The sequence below is a fragment of the Argentina anserina genome, chromosome 6 (genome assembly GCF_933775445.1).
Source record: "Argentina anserina chromosome 6, drPotAnse1.1, whole genome shotgun sequence".
NCBI lineage: Eukaryota > Viridiplantae > Streptophyta > Magnoliopsida > Rosales > Rosaceae > Argentina > Argentina anserina.
The window spans coordinates 6,596,801-6,615,699 of record NC_065877.1 but is presented as its reverse complement, the minus strand read 5'-3'; the positions used below and the strand labels follow the sequence as shown (position 1 = coordinate 6,615,699).

Here is an 18,899-nt window from a genome sequence, read left to right as displayed (position 1 = left end):
CAAATGGTTTTGACGTCGTGCTTATCTTGTAGCTATTAATCTATTTTATGAAGCACGCTCTTCAATCAGGAATACGACAAGAGGTTGCGAACGAAATCTGGCCCCAAAGCAGCTGGAAAAGCTATCCTCCATTCTTAGCCGCATCATACTCCAACAACCCTTTGATTTATTTGCCCCTCTTCGACTTTCTTTCTTGGTTTATCCATTCTGCTCTCTTATCACCAAGATAATTAAAAAAAAAAAAACAGCATTCTGGTCTCTGTCTCAACTCTTTTGGCTCTCTTTAGTAGAGATCCATGGCTGAATTTCTTACTTTTGCTACCGAGGAATTGCTGATGAGAGTGGCTTCACTTGCCGCTCAAGAGTTCACTCTTGTATGGGGATTTGAAGAAGAGTTGACAAAGCTGCGTGTTTCTCTAAACATGCTTGAAGCAGTGCTACGAGATGCCGAACATCCACGACAAGATCACGGCCAGGCTCTGAAGCTGTGGTTGGAGAAGCTTGAACAAGTAGCTCATCTTGCCGATCATGTCTTGGATGACTACGGGTATGAGCTTCTTCGGCGTAAGGTGGAACTGCGGAACCAAATGAAGAGAAAGGTGCTAAACTGCTTCTCTCCATCCAATCCCATTGTTTTTCGTGTTAAAATGGCACATAAGATTAAGAAGATCAACACTTCTCTAGATGAGCTGAGAAAAGATGCGAGTACTATTGGGTTAGTTGCCAAGTCTTCATCAGAGTCAACACTCTCCCATGAAAGAAGAATTGGTAGGGAAACCTACTCTGATTTCAAAAAAGATGAAAGCAATATCATTGGAAGGAAGAAGGTTGTGGAAGATATGGTGAAAGCCCTCACCAACTCAAACAACAATCAGAGAAATGATCTTTCAGTTCTGGCCATTGTGGGAATGGGAGGACTTGGGAAGACCACTGTGGCTAAATCTGTATATCATGATACAACAACACTTCCAAGAAAAGATGTGGGTTTGTGTGTCAACCCCTTTTGAAGTCAACTCAATTTTGAGGGGGATATTGGAGTCTCTTAAACCTGAACATGCTGCAGTACAAGCTATAGATGCAATTTGTAGAATCCTCAAAACAGAGTTGAAAGAGAAGAGGTACTTTCTTGTGCTCGATGATGTTTGGAACGAAGATAAACAAAGTTGGGAAGACCTGATCGGTTGTTTGGAAAAAGTGAGTGGTACACTAGGAAGCAGTATCCTTGTCACTACTCGTAGGGAGACGGTTGCAAAAATAGTGGAGACTCTTCCTAGGCATAATTTAGACAAACTATCAGATGATGAATGCTGGCTAATTTTGAAGGAGAGAGCATTACCAGTTGGGAGTGCTCCTTTAATTGAGGATCAAGAGAAAATTGGAAGAGAGATTGCTAAAAAATGTGGCGGTGTACCACTAGTAGCAAAGGTATGTAACTCGCGGTTTCAGTTTCATGCTTTCTGTTCATTATTATTATATAGATTGTTGCAGAAACTTCCATATTTGTGTTAAGGTCGTCTTCCACACTACTAGTTACTGTATATTCAATCATAACACTGTTTTTGTTATAAATCTAACTATTATGATTAACCAATTTTATTATAGGTGTTGGGAAATATGATGAGATCCAAAAATTGTGATGGATGGAGATCAATTGCGGAAAATGTTATGTGGGAGTTATTGGATGAAGAAAATAGAATATTTGCCATTTTTGAAATTGAGCTTTGACGAACTAGGGTCTCCAGCATTGAAGCAATGTTTTGCATATTGCTCACTGTTCGTCAAAGATTTTAAATTCGAAAAGGATGACTTGATCCAACATTGGATGGCTCAAGGATGGCTTCATCCTTCTCCCAACAAAAAAGATCGAGAGATGGAGGATACCGGTAATGAATATTTTAATATTCTATTAGAAAACTCCTTTTTTCAAGACAAGGAAACAGATTTTATTAGTAACATAATCACATGCAAGATGCATGATCTTGTCCATGATCTTGCTATACATGTTTCAAAGTCGAATTACTAGCGCTCCTTATTTTTCAATGGATCAGTCCTTGAAAGCAACTCACCTGGATTCAAAGGTCTACATGTTTTAAATTTATACAAGGCAGACATTCAAGAGTTGCCGTATTCCATTGGAAAGTTGAAACACTTGAGGTATTTGAATGTTATGAAAACAAGATTGAGAGTTTTTCCAAAATCCTTGGGACAGCTTTACCACCTCCAGACACTGAAAATGCCTGATAACCTTATAGAGTTTCCCATGGAAATTGCAAATTTGATCAACTTGAGACATGTTTATTTTGGTGCAAGGGCCAAAGTTCCGGCTGGAGTATTGGAAAGATTGAATAGTCTCCGATCATTACCTTTTGTGAAGATTGGCAAGGAGACAGGTCCTCAGATCACGGAATTAAGGGACTTAAACCATTTGAGGGGCACATTATCTATACGTAATCTAGAACATGTGAGAGATGGAGAAGAAGCAGTGAAAGCAAATTTAGTGGAGAAAGAATTTGTACGCAAGGTAGTGCTCAAATGGGAGGATAGCCGGCCTAGCAACAGTGCTGACAGTGACCAAGTCGTACTTGAAGCCCTGCGACCACATTCTGATCTTGAAATTTTGGAGATTCATGCCTTCAGGGGTGTTAAACTTCCATCATGGGTATCGCAATCCAACAACTTGAAAGAGATTGAATTAGTGGGATGCATCAAATGTGAACAAGTTCCACTACTTGGCCGTTTGCCCAATCTTGTACGTGTGAAGATGGTGGGTATGGAGAAGCTCAGGTGTTTGGGATATGAGTTTTATGGTTATGATAACCTTTCTGATGGTAGGAAGGTTTTGTTTCCAGCATTGAAAACACTATCAATTTGGCAGGCTACAAACCTTACGGAATGGAAGGAAGTGCCAACGGAAAGAGTGACGGTGTTTCCTTGCCTTGAGGAGTTGACCCTGTGGAATTGCGATCAACTGCAAAGTGCTCCCGGTCATTTTCCTTCTCTAAAAAGGTTGGAGATTGATGGCATGAACAGCGGAGGCATTCCATTAGCAAGTATTCTGAGCAGTAGTCTGACCACTCTCACTTCTCTATGGGTATGGAATGTGAGGGGACTTGCTTGTCTGCCGGAAAGCTTGTTAGAAAACAATCAGAATCTTGAGTATTTGAGGATATCCAGTTGTCCGGAGTTAACTGGTATTGTTACTCCCCAATCACGCTGCAGCGCATCTCTTCGGTTCCTGGAAATTAGTGGGTGTCCTAAGCTGAGGTGTATACCTGATAATGGGCTATTACATCCACTCTCTCTCAAGAATTTGGACATATATCATTGCTCCAGTCTAGAGTCCATTCCAATCCCTGAGCAAGGTGGCCTCCCATCTCTCGAAAAATTGGCGATCGGCGCATGTCCGGAGTTATGCCGTCTACCTGATGGGATACAGAAGTGCACATCTCTTCAACAATTGCGAATACAGAGCTGCCCGAAGATAAAGTCCATTCCAATTTCATCAGGCGGCCTCCCATCCCTTGCTCACCTGCTGCTTTCGGAGTGTGCTGGATTATCAAGCTTGCCGAGTGGGCTAGGCGGCTGCACCTCTCTTGAGGATTTGTCCGTAACAGAGTGCCCTAAGGTGACTTCCGTTCCATTTGACAGTCTCAATACAACTCTCCGATACTTGAGGGTAGATAATTTGGAGTATCTTCCTAATCTACTCTGTCGCTTCACATCCCTCCGTCAATTGGGAATCATCAAATGTCAAAGTACAGGAATTGATCTTCAAATCCCCGTCTCTCTTGAGGAGTTGAAGATACGAGATTGTCCTAATCTAGAGACTGTTCCAAGTTTAGACAAGCTCACATCCCTACGTACACTGCAAATCCGCAATTGTTCCCGATTAACATGTCTTCCCAGTGGGTTTGCATTCACCCGTCTCAAGGAATTGAAAATTGGTCCGTTCTGCCATGAGCTGGATTCATTCCCTACTCTCCAGGTTCTACCACAACTTGAATCATTATTGATCTACGGGTGGCCTAAGCTCAAGTCTCTGCCTGAACAAATTCAACACTTGACGTCTTTGACCTTTTTGTGGATATTTGACTTTGAGGGAGTGGAGGCTATACCAGAATGGTTCGGAAACCTTGCATCTCTTGAAAACCTATATATCGAACGCTGCGAGAGTCTGAAGTATCTACCATCCGTCCAAGCTATGCACAGCCTCACCAAATTAGAGGAGCTAACTATCGTGGAGTGTTCCCTTCTAAAAGAAAGATGCAGAGAGGAGAGCGGCCCAGAGTGGCCTAAGATCTCTCATATTCCACGCATTCAAGTGAGCAACTCCTTTTCTTTTCTCTTTCGCAAGTATTCTCTCAAGTTGTATATAATGCTCTATTTACAAACTCAATGTTGATGCATTACTCTAGTCTGTCACTTCTAAAGCCACTCTTTTATACAAGCATCTCTTAAGAAATTTAGAACTTGTATGTATCTTTTATCCCTATTTGGTGTGTCCCTGACTTCTTACTTGTTAGTTTATTGAGGCAGGGGTTTGCTTGTTTGTGACACATGAAGAATAAGAGCTGTTTGCTGGTATGAATCAAGTTGAAATTGCTCCATGTCTTGCAGTAATGTGCAACTGTGTAAGTTATACGACACCTTCTAGTCTCTTATGATGTTTCCACGTAGCCTCTTACAACCTACATTATATCCGCAGGAGCATCTAAAGCTCAATATCATCTCTCTATTGGCATTGCAGGATTGTATTTGTACAGTAATACATGAATACTATTTACGTAAACAGTAATTTAGTAAAAATCAGAAATTGATGAACAGTAAAACAGTAAAAGATTCTAGTTTGGAATCGTGGAAATTACGCTCAGGAGTATAAGGTGAGTAAAATGTCACAATGACGAATCTACCATTGCGGAGATTCAGGAACACGCTAAATTTAAAGAATGAACTATGATATGTATATGATATAGTAGATTGTGTATGTGTATAAATGGTAAAATATGTACATATATATGGTTTGTTATATTATATACTGTCGTAATTTCCGTTGCGAATAAGTTCATTTTAGGGTTGATGTTTATTTATTGAGCATGTTGATTTATTTGTACAATATCATGTGATGATTATTTGTACGTGGTTTTAACGTGAGTGATGTTAAAACATTTTTGTGGTCTGTGGACCTATCTTCGGACGTGTTGGCATGTCGAAACCTAGCCTTGGCCGGGCGACAGTTACGATTCAGTTAGAGCTCTAGTATGTCTGTCGGGTACTAACATGAGGGGTAACAGTGGCGTACCAACGCTTATGAGTACCTATATTTTTGGATATTGGGTAGCAAGTGGTTGCCCAATGCCGGGCGGCGTACTAACATGAGGGGTAACAGAGGTGTACTAGCGCTCATGAGTACCCGTATTATAAATGCATTTGGGTAAACAGAGGGGTTGCCCGATTTCTCATGAGCATATATATTTTCTGTCAATATTGGACAACCAGATGGGTCGTCCAATGACTCATGAGTGCATTTATGATTGATGCTTTGTGGATTTGCGTATATATATATATATATTTTTTTATATGCGAGTTATATTGTTGTTTTACTCATACGAGCTACAAAACTTACCGGGTTTGTGTTTACAATCCCGGTGCACCTATTCGATGGTGTATGGGATAATTCCGCAGGTGTTGATTAGCGGAAATCGACAGACAACTCAGAAGACTTAAAGTTGTTTTATTCTATCTTGTGGTGAGGATTTGAGAGGATTTTTACATTTCCATTTGATATAATGTTGAATTATAAATTTAGTTTGTAATAATCAATTTGACTGAGTTGTACTATGAACTCAGTAATGATCCGCTGTGACATTAAAACGATTTCGATTTATTGAGATGGTTTTTGAGTTTTTCATGACTTGGATATTTGAGTTTCATACTTAAAATTTTGGGGTCGTGACACTACTACCATGGAATTATAAAACTACTACTGTCGAATTATAAAGCTACTACATATTTCTTACACTTGTAACCTTATGAAGCGACTATATGATGGAAATGCCTCGTGCTCAATCGACACCACACGATGTGATCGTTACATATAATTATGTATATGGTAAAAGGATTATCGAATTTCAGGCTTGTTTGACAGTCGGTTTGTACGGTCAACCTAAAACACTAATAATATGCCCTATAAGTAAACCTATCACCGGGGGCGATGGCCGAATGTAGCTTACATGTTCACAACCACATAATATTACCAGACGAGTGTGTGCAGTCGAATCCAAAAAAGGAATTTTGGAAGGCTCTAGTCAAAGGGTTTCTGTTTAGTAAAACTGCGCGTTTTTGTATTGACTTGTGAAATTAACGGTTAAATGAGGTTTAAAATCGATGAAATTTTGACAGGGAACCCTAATAAATATGATGATCACATCGGCCGGTGTCGATCGACCGTATTCACTACTTAGGTTGTCAATCACCGAAGTGGCCACTAATATAATAGAACTTTTATACTACACTTGGGTTACACTTGTAACATTATGAAGAGACTATATGATGAAAACGCTATGTGCTCAATCAACACCACACGATGTGATCGTTATATATAATTATGCATATGGAAAAAACATTATCGATTTTGGGGCTTGTTTGACCGTCGGTTTGTCCGGTCAACCTAAAACGCTAATAATATGCCCTATAGGTAGAGCTATCACTGGGGGCCGATGGCCGAATGTGGCTTACATGTTCACAACCATATTATTGGATGAGTGTGTGCGGTCGAATTCAAAAAAGGAATTTCGGAAGGCTCCAGTCAAAGGGTTTTCGTTTAGTAAGAACGCAAGTTTTTGTGTTGACTCGTGAAATTAACTGTTAAACGAAGTCTAAAGTCGATGAAATTTTGACAGGGAACCCTAATAAATATGATGATTACATCGGCCGGTGTCGATCGACCGTATTCACTTCAGGTTGTCAATCACCAAATTGGCCACTAATATAGTATAACTTTTATACTACACTCGGGTTACACTTGTAACATTATGAAGAGACTATATGATTAAAACGCCTTGTGCTCAATCGAAACCACACGATGTGATCGTTACATATAATTATGCATATGGTAAAAAAATTATCGAATTTTGGTTGTTTGACCGTCGGTTTGTCTGGTCAACCTAAAACGCTAATAATATGCCATGTGGGTAGACCTATCACCGGGGACCGATGGCCCAATGTGGCTTACATTTTCAGAACCACGTAATATTACCAGACTAGTTTGTGCGGTCGAATCAAGAAACGAAATTTCGGAAGGCTCCGATCAAAGGGTTTTTGTTTAGTAAAAACGCGTGTTTTGTATTGACTTGTGAAATTAACGGTTAAACGATGTCTAAAATCGACAAAATTTGGACAGGGAACCCTAATAAATATGATGATCACATCGGGCGGTGTCGATTAACCGTATTCAATACTTAGGTTGTCGATCAACGAAGTGGCCACTAATATAGTATAACTTTTATACTACACTTGGGTTACACTTGTAACATTATGAAGAGACTATATAATGAAAACACCTTGTGCTCAATCGACACCGCACGATGTGATCGTTATATATAATTATGCATATGGTAAAAAAAATTATCAATTTTTGGGCTTGTTTAACCGTTTGTTTGTCTGGTCAACCCTCAAACGCTAATAATATGCCATGTGGGTCTATCACCAAGGGCCGATGGCTGAGTGTGGCTTACATTTTCAAAACCACGTAATATTACCGGACAAGTGTGTACGGTCGAATCCAAAAAGGGAATTTCGGAAGGCTCCGGTCAAAGAGTTTATGTTTAGTAAAAACGCAAGTTTTTGTGTTGACTCGTGAAATTAATGGTTAAACGATGTCTAAAAATCAACAAAATTTGGATAGGAAACCCTAATAAATATATTTATCACATCAGCCAATATCAATCGACCGTATTCAAATGTAAGTCGATTATCGAACTCCCCTAATGTAAGTTTTATTTATTTAAAAAAATGTTTTTTAGATTTGGGTATTGGTTTCACTTTTAGGCTTTAAAGAAAGCCCTAACCCCTTTTTTAAAACCCAAAAACTTGAGCCCAATATGTTAGCCCAAGACATTTCGTATTTAACAGAGGAGTTTCTCTCTCTCTCTCTCTCTCTCTCTCTCTCTCTCTCTCTCTCTCTCTCTTCGTGAACAACCTCTTGCACCAACACCGAGACTGTACTCCGCCATGCCGCGACGCACCGCCTCGATGTCCGACCAAATTGGACTGGCGCACCATCTTCTTCTTCTTCCTTTCTTTCTTCTCTTCAATATTCATACCTTGCATAAGGTATTTGAGCCGTGTTTTCCCCAAATCAAATTTGAGGTAATGTTGAAGAATCAAAGGATTTTCATCGAAACTGGGTCTCCGGCGAGCTTCTCTGAATTCCTTTCAGTAAGCTTGGCTTTGTATTTTGATACCCTAGTCAGCCAAGTCTTCCATTTCACCGTAATCATAGAAGAGTATAGGAGGGAGTTTTCATGAGGAGTATGAGGATGACATTGACAGTGGCTACGGTGGTGGGAGTGGGAGTGGGAGTGGGAGGAAGAGGAACATGCGCGGATTTAAGACAAATGTTGGGTGGGCTGGAGCCTATCCGATAATTTTTGGCCAAAAAAAAAACTAGATATAATCATTTTTTTAGTAATACACTAATACTCTCACTGTCACAGTCTCTCTATCCTTCTCTCATTCCCTCCTTCCCGATCTATTACCCTCGGGATTTCACTCTCTCTATCAAGTTCAACTGCTTACTACTACGCATCCTCCCATTCCTCCATCAAAGTCTCTCCTCCCTCGTTTAATAGATTGTAAGCTTATACAATAAATTATTTTCAATTGGGTTTTCTTATTTGATTTGATTCCGTTTAATTTGTTTCTAATCTTGTTGGGTTTTTGCCTAGTCCCTAGAGGATGGGCAAAGGCAAGCATAGAGTGACTAATTAAACAATGATGTATTGGTTTCAAATACTAAATTAGGAATTTGATTATGCTTTCTAGTATAAACTCTAAGGTTTGTCAGATGATTATTGCTAAAATTTATACTTCTCATTGATTTACATAAGTTTAATTTTAGTCTTTTATGGTTTATGACTTCTATCACAAATTCACAATTAATATGGATTTTTGTATTTGGTAATTGCCTAATTGGTATGATTATTGCTACTGTGTTTGCCTACATTTTGTCCAATATAAGCATTGTTTCTTAATCTATAGGTAGTCTCTAATAAATTGTCTGATTCAATGCCGAAGTCAAAGCGATTTAAAAAACTCACTAGATGGTATTCAATAACTAATGCCTCATCTTCAAGTTCAAATCTGATTTCTACTCCTTCCGTAGCTTCTCCAAATTTTGATGATGCACCATTGACTTTAGAGTTTTCATTCAGCCCAGTGGATGATTCTCATCGTCCAATCAATCAAGTGGATGATTCTCATCCTTTAGAGCCACCAAATAGGATCAATGCTCTTGAACGCGATCCGGGATTCCGTCGTCCTATATGGGAATATCCAGTGAATGAGCATGATAGTGTTAGGAAATCCTACATGTTGTTGGGGCTATTTCAACCGCAATTGTCATTTCCTTTCTCAAATCATGGGGGTCAACAACAAAGATTCCAATATTCTTGGTTCAAGGATAATCCATGGTTTGAGTATTCAATTGCTCTTGATAGAGCATATTGTCACCTCCCTTGTTATCTTTTTGATATTTCAGATTCTCAACATCATACATTTACCGTGGAATGATATTTTCTTGAAGTTTTAAATTCCTTTACAAGAATGAGTGTCGATGTTGAGAGAGTTGTGTTAAATGCTCATGGTAATGCTAAGTATATTAGTCCAACAATTCAGAAGAAAATCTTAAATATCATTGGTCATAGAGCAAGGACCAAGATACGTGATGAAGTTGGCATTTTCCAAGTATTGTATTCTTGTTGATGAAGCAAAGATGTTTCTGGTCAAGACCAGATGACAATTATTCTGCGATTTGTTGATTCTCAAAGATTGATTCGAGAACGATTTTTTGAGATTGTGAGTGTTCCTAACACTATCTCACAAACTCTTAAAAATGAAATCTCAAAGGTACTTACAATGTATAATCTTCAAGTGAAGAACATGAGAGGTCAAGGGTATGACAGTACTAGTAATATGAGAGGCATTTATGATGGGTTGTAAGCATTATTTCTTGAAAAATGTCCCTATGCATATTTTGTACATTGTTATGCTCACCATTTACAATTGACATTGAATGCTACAGCTCATGGGGTACATGAGATTTGACAATTTTTTATAACCTTGAGTTTAATTGTGAATTTTGTTGATGCTTCTGCTAAGCGGCATTCGGAATTGAGAGCTATGAGAAAGGAGGAAATTGTAGAATTGGTAGCTTGTGGGGAGCTTCAAACAGGCAATGGTGCTAATCAGATTTGTACTTTACAACGAGCAGGTACTACTCGGTGAAGTTCTCATTTCTGTTCGATTAAGAGTTTAATTGAAATGTTTAGTTCAGTTAAAAAGACTCTTAATGTGATGATTGATCAAAGAGTAGAAGGAGAAGCTGAAGCTATTCTTAAAGCTTTAAGGTCTTTTGATTTTGTGTTCTGTTTGCTTCTTATGAACAAAGTAATGAGAATTACAAAACTACTTTGTCAAACATTGCAGCGGAAAACTCTTGACTTTGTGCAGGCTATGAACTTTGTTAGAATAACAAAGTCACTCCTTCAAGAGATGATAGATGAAGGATGGGATGGTTTGCTAAAATATTCGACATCTTTTTGTGAAATACATGAGCTTGATATGCCTGATTTGAGTTCTCGTTAAAAATCTGAAACTGGTCGTAATTGTCAACAAAAGGATTTGATTTCAGTTGAGTATCATTACCGTGTAAGTTTATTCAATGTTTTGATTGATTATCAGTTAAGTGAGTTGAACAGAAGATACTTAGATCATGCATTAGAACTACTTACACTTAGTTCAACCTTGGATCCTCGTGATGACTTCAGGAGCTTCAAAACTGAAGATGTTTGCAATCTTGCAAAGAAGTTTTATCCTACTGATTTTGATGATGGGGAAATGTGTAATCAACAATTAGAGTGTGCATATTATGAGACAAATGCGTAGTGGTTTGAAATTCAGGAAGTTGGAATCCATTTCTGAGTTGTCCCACGCCTTGGTTCAAACAAGGAAATCCGAATTATACCCTATGCTTTACAAATTGATTGGTATAGTTTTGACTATTCTTGTGTCTACGGCAACCACTGAAATGACATTCTCAGCTATGAATATCATTAAGAATAGACTTAGAAATAAGATGGAGGATGAGTTTCTTGATGATTGTATGGTGCTCCACATTGAGAAGGAGTATGGTGATTCTATTGACAATGAGATGGTGATCCATGACTTTGAAAATTTATCAAACCATAGGGTTAGATTTAGCTAGTCTATTCTTATATTGTATTTGATGTGTAATGATCCCTTAAGTGTTGTTTTTCCCATTTAATATAAGTCTCTGGCACCGCTGAGATTTTTCATTATTATTATTTTTTTATTTCATAGAATACTCAAGTCCACCCGAACTCCAATTCTTGGATCCGCCACTGAAGAGGAAGGAAAGGTTTGAGGGTTATGGTGGGTACAGTGGTGAGCTGGAGTAGTTAGCGATGGTGAGAATAAGGAGAAAAAGTTGGATTTTTTTTGCGGGTTTGAGGTTTACTGAGAATGGATGAATGGTGGCCTTCGCGGAAGGCAACAATCCAAATCCCACGCGCATAAATTAATTATTGAATTTTTACTGATATAACTGGACCAACCACCTGCAGACACGTGTTCTCTTACCTGCTATTAATTTTCGCAAGACGCACAAGGCCTCATCATTTAGCCTGCGGATCCAAAAAGCCCGCAGAGGCCCGCAAGCCCGACGAGCTTTTACCCGGCCTGGCCCGCGGGAAAGCCCGCTTCCATGGGTAGAGGGTCAGGCTTAAATTAGAGATGTGAAACATGGCCTGGCCTGGCCTGTAAAAGCCCGCCAAATAATAAAATATTATACATACATATTTTATTAGGTTTAGAATAAAATTATCGCATTATGAAGAAACTATATGAAGGAAACTTCTCGGGATCGATCGACATCAGGCGATATGATCGGTATATATATTTAGTGACCCTATAAAAATTTCATCCAATTCGGACCTTGTTTGACCGTCGGAATTCCGGTAAACTGAAAACAACACTAATATGTCATAAGGAAAGACCCATTACCAAAATGCAAACACCGAAAGTCGTTTACATATTTGAAATCATCTAATTTTTGTCCCGATTGTGTCTGGTCGTACCAAGGATACCCATTTGGCAAATCCTCGATTAATGAGGATTTTAATATGTCAAAACGCCTTTTTTTGTTGACCGTAGATACAGACGGTTAAACAATATCCAAAACGGATGAAACTTTTACGGGTTCCTAAATGTATACACTGATCATATCTGCTGGTGTCGATAGACCATATTTGAAACTTGAGTTATTGATTGCCGAAGTGTCAACTAATGTATCATAACCTTTATATTAGGTTTATAATAAAACTATCGCATTATGAAGCAACTATATGAAGGAAATTTCTCGGGATTGATCAGCACCGACCGATGTGATCGGTATATATATTTAGTAACCATGTACAAATTTAATCCAATTCGAAATTCGTTTGACAGTCGAAATTTTCGGTAAATCGAAAATACCACTAAGATAATCTAAGGGAGGACCTATTACAAATATGTGAATGCCGAAAGCCGCTTGCATATCTAAAATCACCTAATTTTTTGTTACTTATCGTGCGCGGTCGAACTGAAGAAATCTATTTGTTAAAGTCCCGGTCAATAGGGTTTCAATATGTCAAAACGCCTCTGTTTTAGTTGACCATCTAATGTGATCAGTATATATATTTAGTGATCATTTTAAAATTTCATCGAATTTGGACCTCGTTTGACCGTCAGAATTATTGGTAAATCGAAAACACTACTAATATGCCATAAGGGATGACCTATTACAAATATGCGAACGCCGAAAGCCGTTTGCATATATGAAATCACCTAATTTTTGTTACTTCTCATGCGCGGTCGCACTGAAAAAAATCTATTTGGCAAAGCCCCGGTCAATGGGGTTTCAATATGTCAAAACGCCTCTTTTTTAGTTAACCGTTAGTACGAACGGTTAAACCATGTCAAAAAAAGACGATTTTTTTACGGGTTCCTCCTAAATATATATACCAGACCATTAACGAGCCCTAGACGCACTAATGTTTGCTCACTTTTATAACGTAATCTCGCGTCCACTCTACTCTTTTTTATCAGTCCTTTAAAACCTCACCCATACTTGGATCTCAATATCCCTCACCCTATTTCCCAGTGGTGAAGTATATACCAGGGCCATACATCATCTTACAGTAAGCAGTGCAAGTCTAAGGGCTAGTTTAGTATTGTTGCGACTTAAAAAAAAACGGCTTACATTGTATTATAAAAAAATCAGTTGTAAATTAAAATAGATTTGTTTTGGTAAATATTCCTTTCATAATTCACGTTGATGAACAAATTGTTTAAGTAAATTTTAAACAAAACTGTTGTAGATATGGTAAATGACAAAAAATGACATGATTTTGTTTTAACATATTGAGAATAACTATAGATAAGGGTATTTTTTGGAGGTTCTATTCATACCTCCAAAAATGGTATTTGGACTTCCTTACTTAATACCCCTCTATTTTACTTTTACGATTGTCTGAAATGTTATTTAGACCTCCTTAATTTTCCTAAAGTACTCTTAATCCGTATATCATTATTAGATATATCCAATCAAACTAACATCTATCAATTTCTTTCCAATTACACTTTCATTCAATATTTATAAACAACTCAAAAAATTGATAATAGTTACACAATCCATCTCTTCAAATCAATTTCGTCTCACTCATTCGTTAAATTCATAATAAAATTATTATTTTTTCATTCATTGATATGCAATTCACCTAACAGTAGAATCAACATGAAAATTCTAACATCTATCAAACATATTTTTCTCTCATACCCTAACCAAAGTTTATGAACAATTCTATTGTGTTTTCAATTGATACATCTTCAATTAATACATGAAGATTACTATTACTAATAAATAAATAGATAAACTAATTATTTAACAATGAAAAAAGAAAATAAATATGAATCATAATATTTAATTTTGTTATTCTAAAATGGGGGTATCCTGGAAGGCTGGAATAAATAAATGATTCATGAAAAACGAAACCAAAACTATTTATATTTGTACTTAATAGGTAAGTTGATAATTCTTTTTTCTTTCCTTTGTTTTTCTCTTATTTGTTTATTTTTTTGGTAATTTTTACATGTGTTGAAAAAGTCAATACTAAGTTGGGAAAAATGGAGGTCCAAATGCTATTTTGAGAGGTATGAATAGAAGCTCTATTTAAAAAAAAAGATTTTACAGAAAAAATTAACATTTATTGAATTTTGAGTAAAAACAGCTTTTAAAAATAACATTTGAGTTGTTTCTAAAAACTGTTTTGGGTGACCTATAAAATCTAAAGAAAGCTGATTTTTCTAAAAATTACCAAACACTATAAATTTTAAAAATCAACCTAGAAGCTGATTTGTTTAGAAGTGAAGTTGTACCATATTAGGCCTAAGAAATACTTCGAGCATTGTAAAAAGGGATGAGGAGTCCATTGGAACTCTTCTCTCTGGAAGTCAACAAAAATGATGTGGTATGTTCCTTCACTTCCCTTCATTGTGAAATCCCCAATATCACATACTCCCTCTGTGACGCTACATACCAAAATTACTTGAAAATAATCTAGATACAAGGTGATTTCAAATGGAATCAAGCAAACCACAATCTATTTTCTTAAAGAAGAACTAAACAAAGTACTCGTACACCTCAGAGCCCTCTCGTGCTTCTCAAGTCTCTTGAGTGCTAAGAACTCACAGGGGATGTATTGTATATAGATTTGTGTGGATTTATTTTAATTGACAGACTTATTAGAAAACTCCACAGACTCTTTAAAAAGTACTCAGACTTTCATAGAATTATTAATTACTGATTTCAACCACAGACTTTAGCTTGATTTTTACATATTTTTATTGACTCGTGAAATCCAGATAACTAATATTGATAGACTTTCATAGATTTCTTAGTACTCATAAAAAAATAAAACTACTTTTTTATTATGAAAATAATGCATGGTAACTGAATAATAAGCAAACCATGTCTCTCAACAACAAGTCCACGGTTCTGTAATAATTTGTTTTATTCCCGAGTGACCGGGTGCGTCCTAAGTATCTAGGTTGACCTTATGGGTTCCCAGACGCCTCGTGGGTGCTATTTGACAGAAATTAATGCATCCTAAGAAACTTTTATACGGAATAATTTTTTTATAAGCAAATTTATTGCGTGTGTCTATTACAAAAATACAAAGTCATTAGAGAATCTCAATTATTTAAGAAAATTTAAAATAAACCCTTTAAAATTAATCTATCGACAAATAGATACTGAAGAAATGGAAGTAAATAAATTGTTCAAAAAGTTTTAAGTTAAAGAAGTCGGTGTTCATGAGACATTGATATGATTAGTATTCTCTTTTCTTCTTACGTACTTCTTTATCATCATTGTTATTATTGTTAGCATTGATTATGTGTTCACATATGAGAATGAGGTTTTAATAAGGGTAAAGATACAAGATAAGAACATAACATAAAGAATAAAAAAACAATCATGGGATCATATAAATAAATATGTTAGGTTGTAGGAAAAAAAATTGGTAAAGAAAAAACAAAAAGAAAATAAAGAAAAATGGTGGAGAATGAATGTTTTTTTTTAAAATTTCACGGTGAGGAACCATACCCTACTAACATGGGGTCCCCTAGTCTCATGTTGCTCTTACGAGCGTGAGCAGAGGCAGTCCACAACCGGAACATCAGGGTATCCTCACAACCGAAGGTAATTGCTCCAATATGAGACTAATCCCTGATGGGGCCCATGTGAAATGGTTCCAGCCCATGCCATTACAACATGGGCACCCTGGCCACAGTAATGCCTCCAGTGGCCTAATACGACCGAGCTTTTCGCTACAATAGGCCCATCAGACACACTGTAGTATGTAATGCTTCCGCCAATGATCGAACCCACTGACCAATGCCACATTTAAGCCATGGTCAAAGAGTTGCTACGGTCAGAAACCACTACACCACACCCCGTGATTAGAATGAAATGTCTTTAAATATAATGATAAAGTCCATGAGAAAGTTTATGAAAATCTTTGGTTTAGAGGCTAGACATTTTTTAGATTGTGGTGTGTATAGTTAACACTACAAAATCCATGGGATTTCATGAGTTTATAATTCTCTAAGTATGAATGATATTTTGAATACCTACAGAATCCTATTCATTTTAAAAAGTCTGGATTGAATACTCACAGACTTTCATTGATTTCTTTAAAACTCTCACTAATTTCATATACAACCCCGTACAAAAGATCAGGTTGATCGCGAGAAAGCACAGTCCGATTGACAATCAGATATATGTGAGGAGAGAAGAAGAAAGCTTTTCAGGGAAATCTCATGGTCTGAGTTCGCCAGAAGACAACGCCACCAGTTGGCGGTGGTGATTGGCGATACCATTCTTAGATGGTGAGAAGCAGAGAGAGAAAGGGACGAGCCTGCTCCCCTTCTTCCCAATCCTTCTGTTTTTATTTTTTTCCCCAATGTTGGTTGAAACCAAAAGCAACCTCTCTCTCTCTCTCTCTCTCTCTCTCTCTTTCAAAATAAATAAATTATTATTTACCATAAATTCATTAAACAAAAAGAACTAGGTTTAAAACCCTTTCCATTTAATTCGTCAGTGGCAATGGTCTAAATAGCGGTTATCGGTATCGTATCGGTTTTGTAAAATAAGGATATAACAGGGATATATCAAGATATATCAGATTTATCGTTTTTCTAATTTTTTATTAAATTTAATATATATTTATAAACATATACTTCAAAATTTACTATATCAAAATATATCGGATTTATCATTTTTCATCATTTGCTCTTCCATGAAAGATCAATGTTTTTTCTTTTTTAATTTCCAACATATTTGAGAATTGGGCAATAAGGCTTATTATAATTATAGATATGAAAATAATTATAGATATAGCCGATGAAATAACAAGATCAAAATATGATTGTATGAAACTGAGAAAAATTAACTAGAACTCGCAGAGCGCAACCGCAAAGGAAAACCTAGAAAACATAAAACTCTCTACTTCACTTTAATCTTATATATATATATATATATATATATATATAAGGTTTTTCACATAAGGGGGTCATTCTCTTAGCTTAAGATACTGATTTTCATTTTTGACCAACTTTTCGATCGAGCTTTCACATCTCCACTGTATAATATCTAGATTAAAACGTATAGATAATCTCCACAAAATTTCAGCCGATTTCATGATCGTTAAGGTATCGAACTAATCAAAACCAATTGACGTATTGAATTTGCCGAACCTGAATCGTTCATATTTTGAGTAGAAAATCAAAGTTATGAGTACCTTAACGGTTATGAAATCGGCTGAAAATTTGTGGAGATGATTCATACATTATTACCTATATATTTGATGGCGGAGATGTGAAAACGTGATCTAAAATGGTCAAAATTGAAAATTCGTACTTTAAATTAAGATAAAGATCTCCTTATATGAAAAGCCTTATAAATATATATAATACTCCCTCTATTTTTTAATACAAGTCGTTTTATATTTTGATTTTCGTTTCAATATATAAATCGTTTTAACTTTTATTCTATAGTATTTCTTAATTTATCCATGAGCCACAATAACGATAAGAATTTCATTGTGAGAATTTGTATCAATTCTCATTAATTTTATTGTGGAAATTTGTATCAATGAAGCCTTTAAATATGAGTTAAATTGTCATTATAATTGTTTATTAATCCATGTGAAACCCCAAAAACGATTTATATTTAAAAACGGAGAAAAAAATTATTTTTAACTAAAAAATATACGAGACTTTTTTTTGAGAGCCTACTTGAGTACTTGAGTTGGGAGAGTAGGCAGCCGTCTGCTAGGCCTATCCCCAGGCCAGCTCTGTGGTCAGAGTTGTATATTTTCCTTGCTGTGACACTAATCTCATGTTGGCCTTTTGTCAAGGACCTGGGACCATCGTATTTGACTAATTGCAGGGATGCTAAAACTTCAATCCCGCCATTCCTGCACTAGTGATTGAAAAGCATACTCAACATGCGCCTCGTGTAGTCTAGCAAAACACGGGCGGATGATTTAAGGGGCGGGAAGGCAAGTGAAAAGTTTCCCTTTAATTATAATCAATTATTGCACCTAATTATAGTATATTTATTAATAATTATGGTGTAATTACATATAATTATGGTTTAATTACTATAATTATGATATAACTATATATAATTATGATATATTTGGTTTCTAAATATGGTATGATCGTATAATTTTTAGTATTTAAAAATCAAAATTTCATATTAAATTAGCCTCTCTGGAAATTTTTACTCTTCCGAAATTTTGTTTCAAATTCCGTCACTATAGCAATAGAAGGGTCATCAATCATGTTTAACAAGGCCTTGCACACGCTTCGGATGCGGAAAAGTGATTCGGCGGGCACTCTCGAGAGAATGTTAGTGACAATCCAAGGGGAATTCTAATAGGTATATCCCTTCAGCTCTGCATTGTTGCTGCTCTTCATTCTCTTTGCCCTCGCAATCGCCAAGTTTCACAGGCTAGCTACTATTGATAGTTTGTCTGCCTTTTGTCTGCCTTCTTTTT

The 18,899-nt window shown here is 36.6% G+C and overlaps 1 protein-coding gene across 1 annotated transcript; it reads left to right on the top strand.

Annotated features, from left to right (window-relative positions):
• The first annotated feature begins 46 nt into the window (after positions 1-46).
• LOC126796751 (putative disease resistance protein RGA3) lies at positions 47-5,667 on the top strand. The gene is given in 5 exon segments (XM_050523488.1): positions 47-955; positions 957-1,425; positions 1,603-1,707; positions 1,709-4,321; positions 4,524-5,667. Coding segments are annotated over 5 exon segments (3,891 nt in total). The 5' UTR covers positions 47-296; the 3' UTR covers positions 4,569-5,667.
• Positions 5,668-18,899: the final 13,232 nt, after the last annotated feature.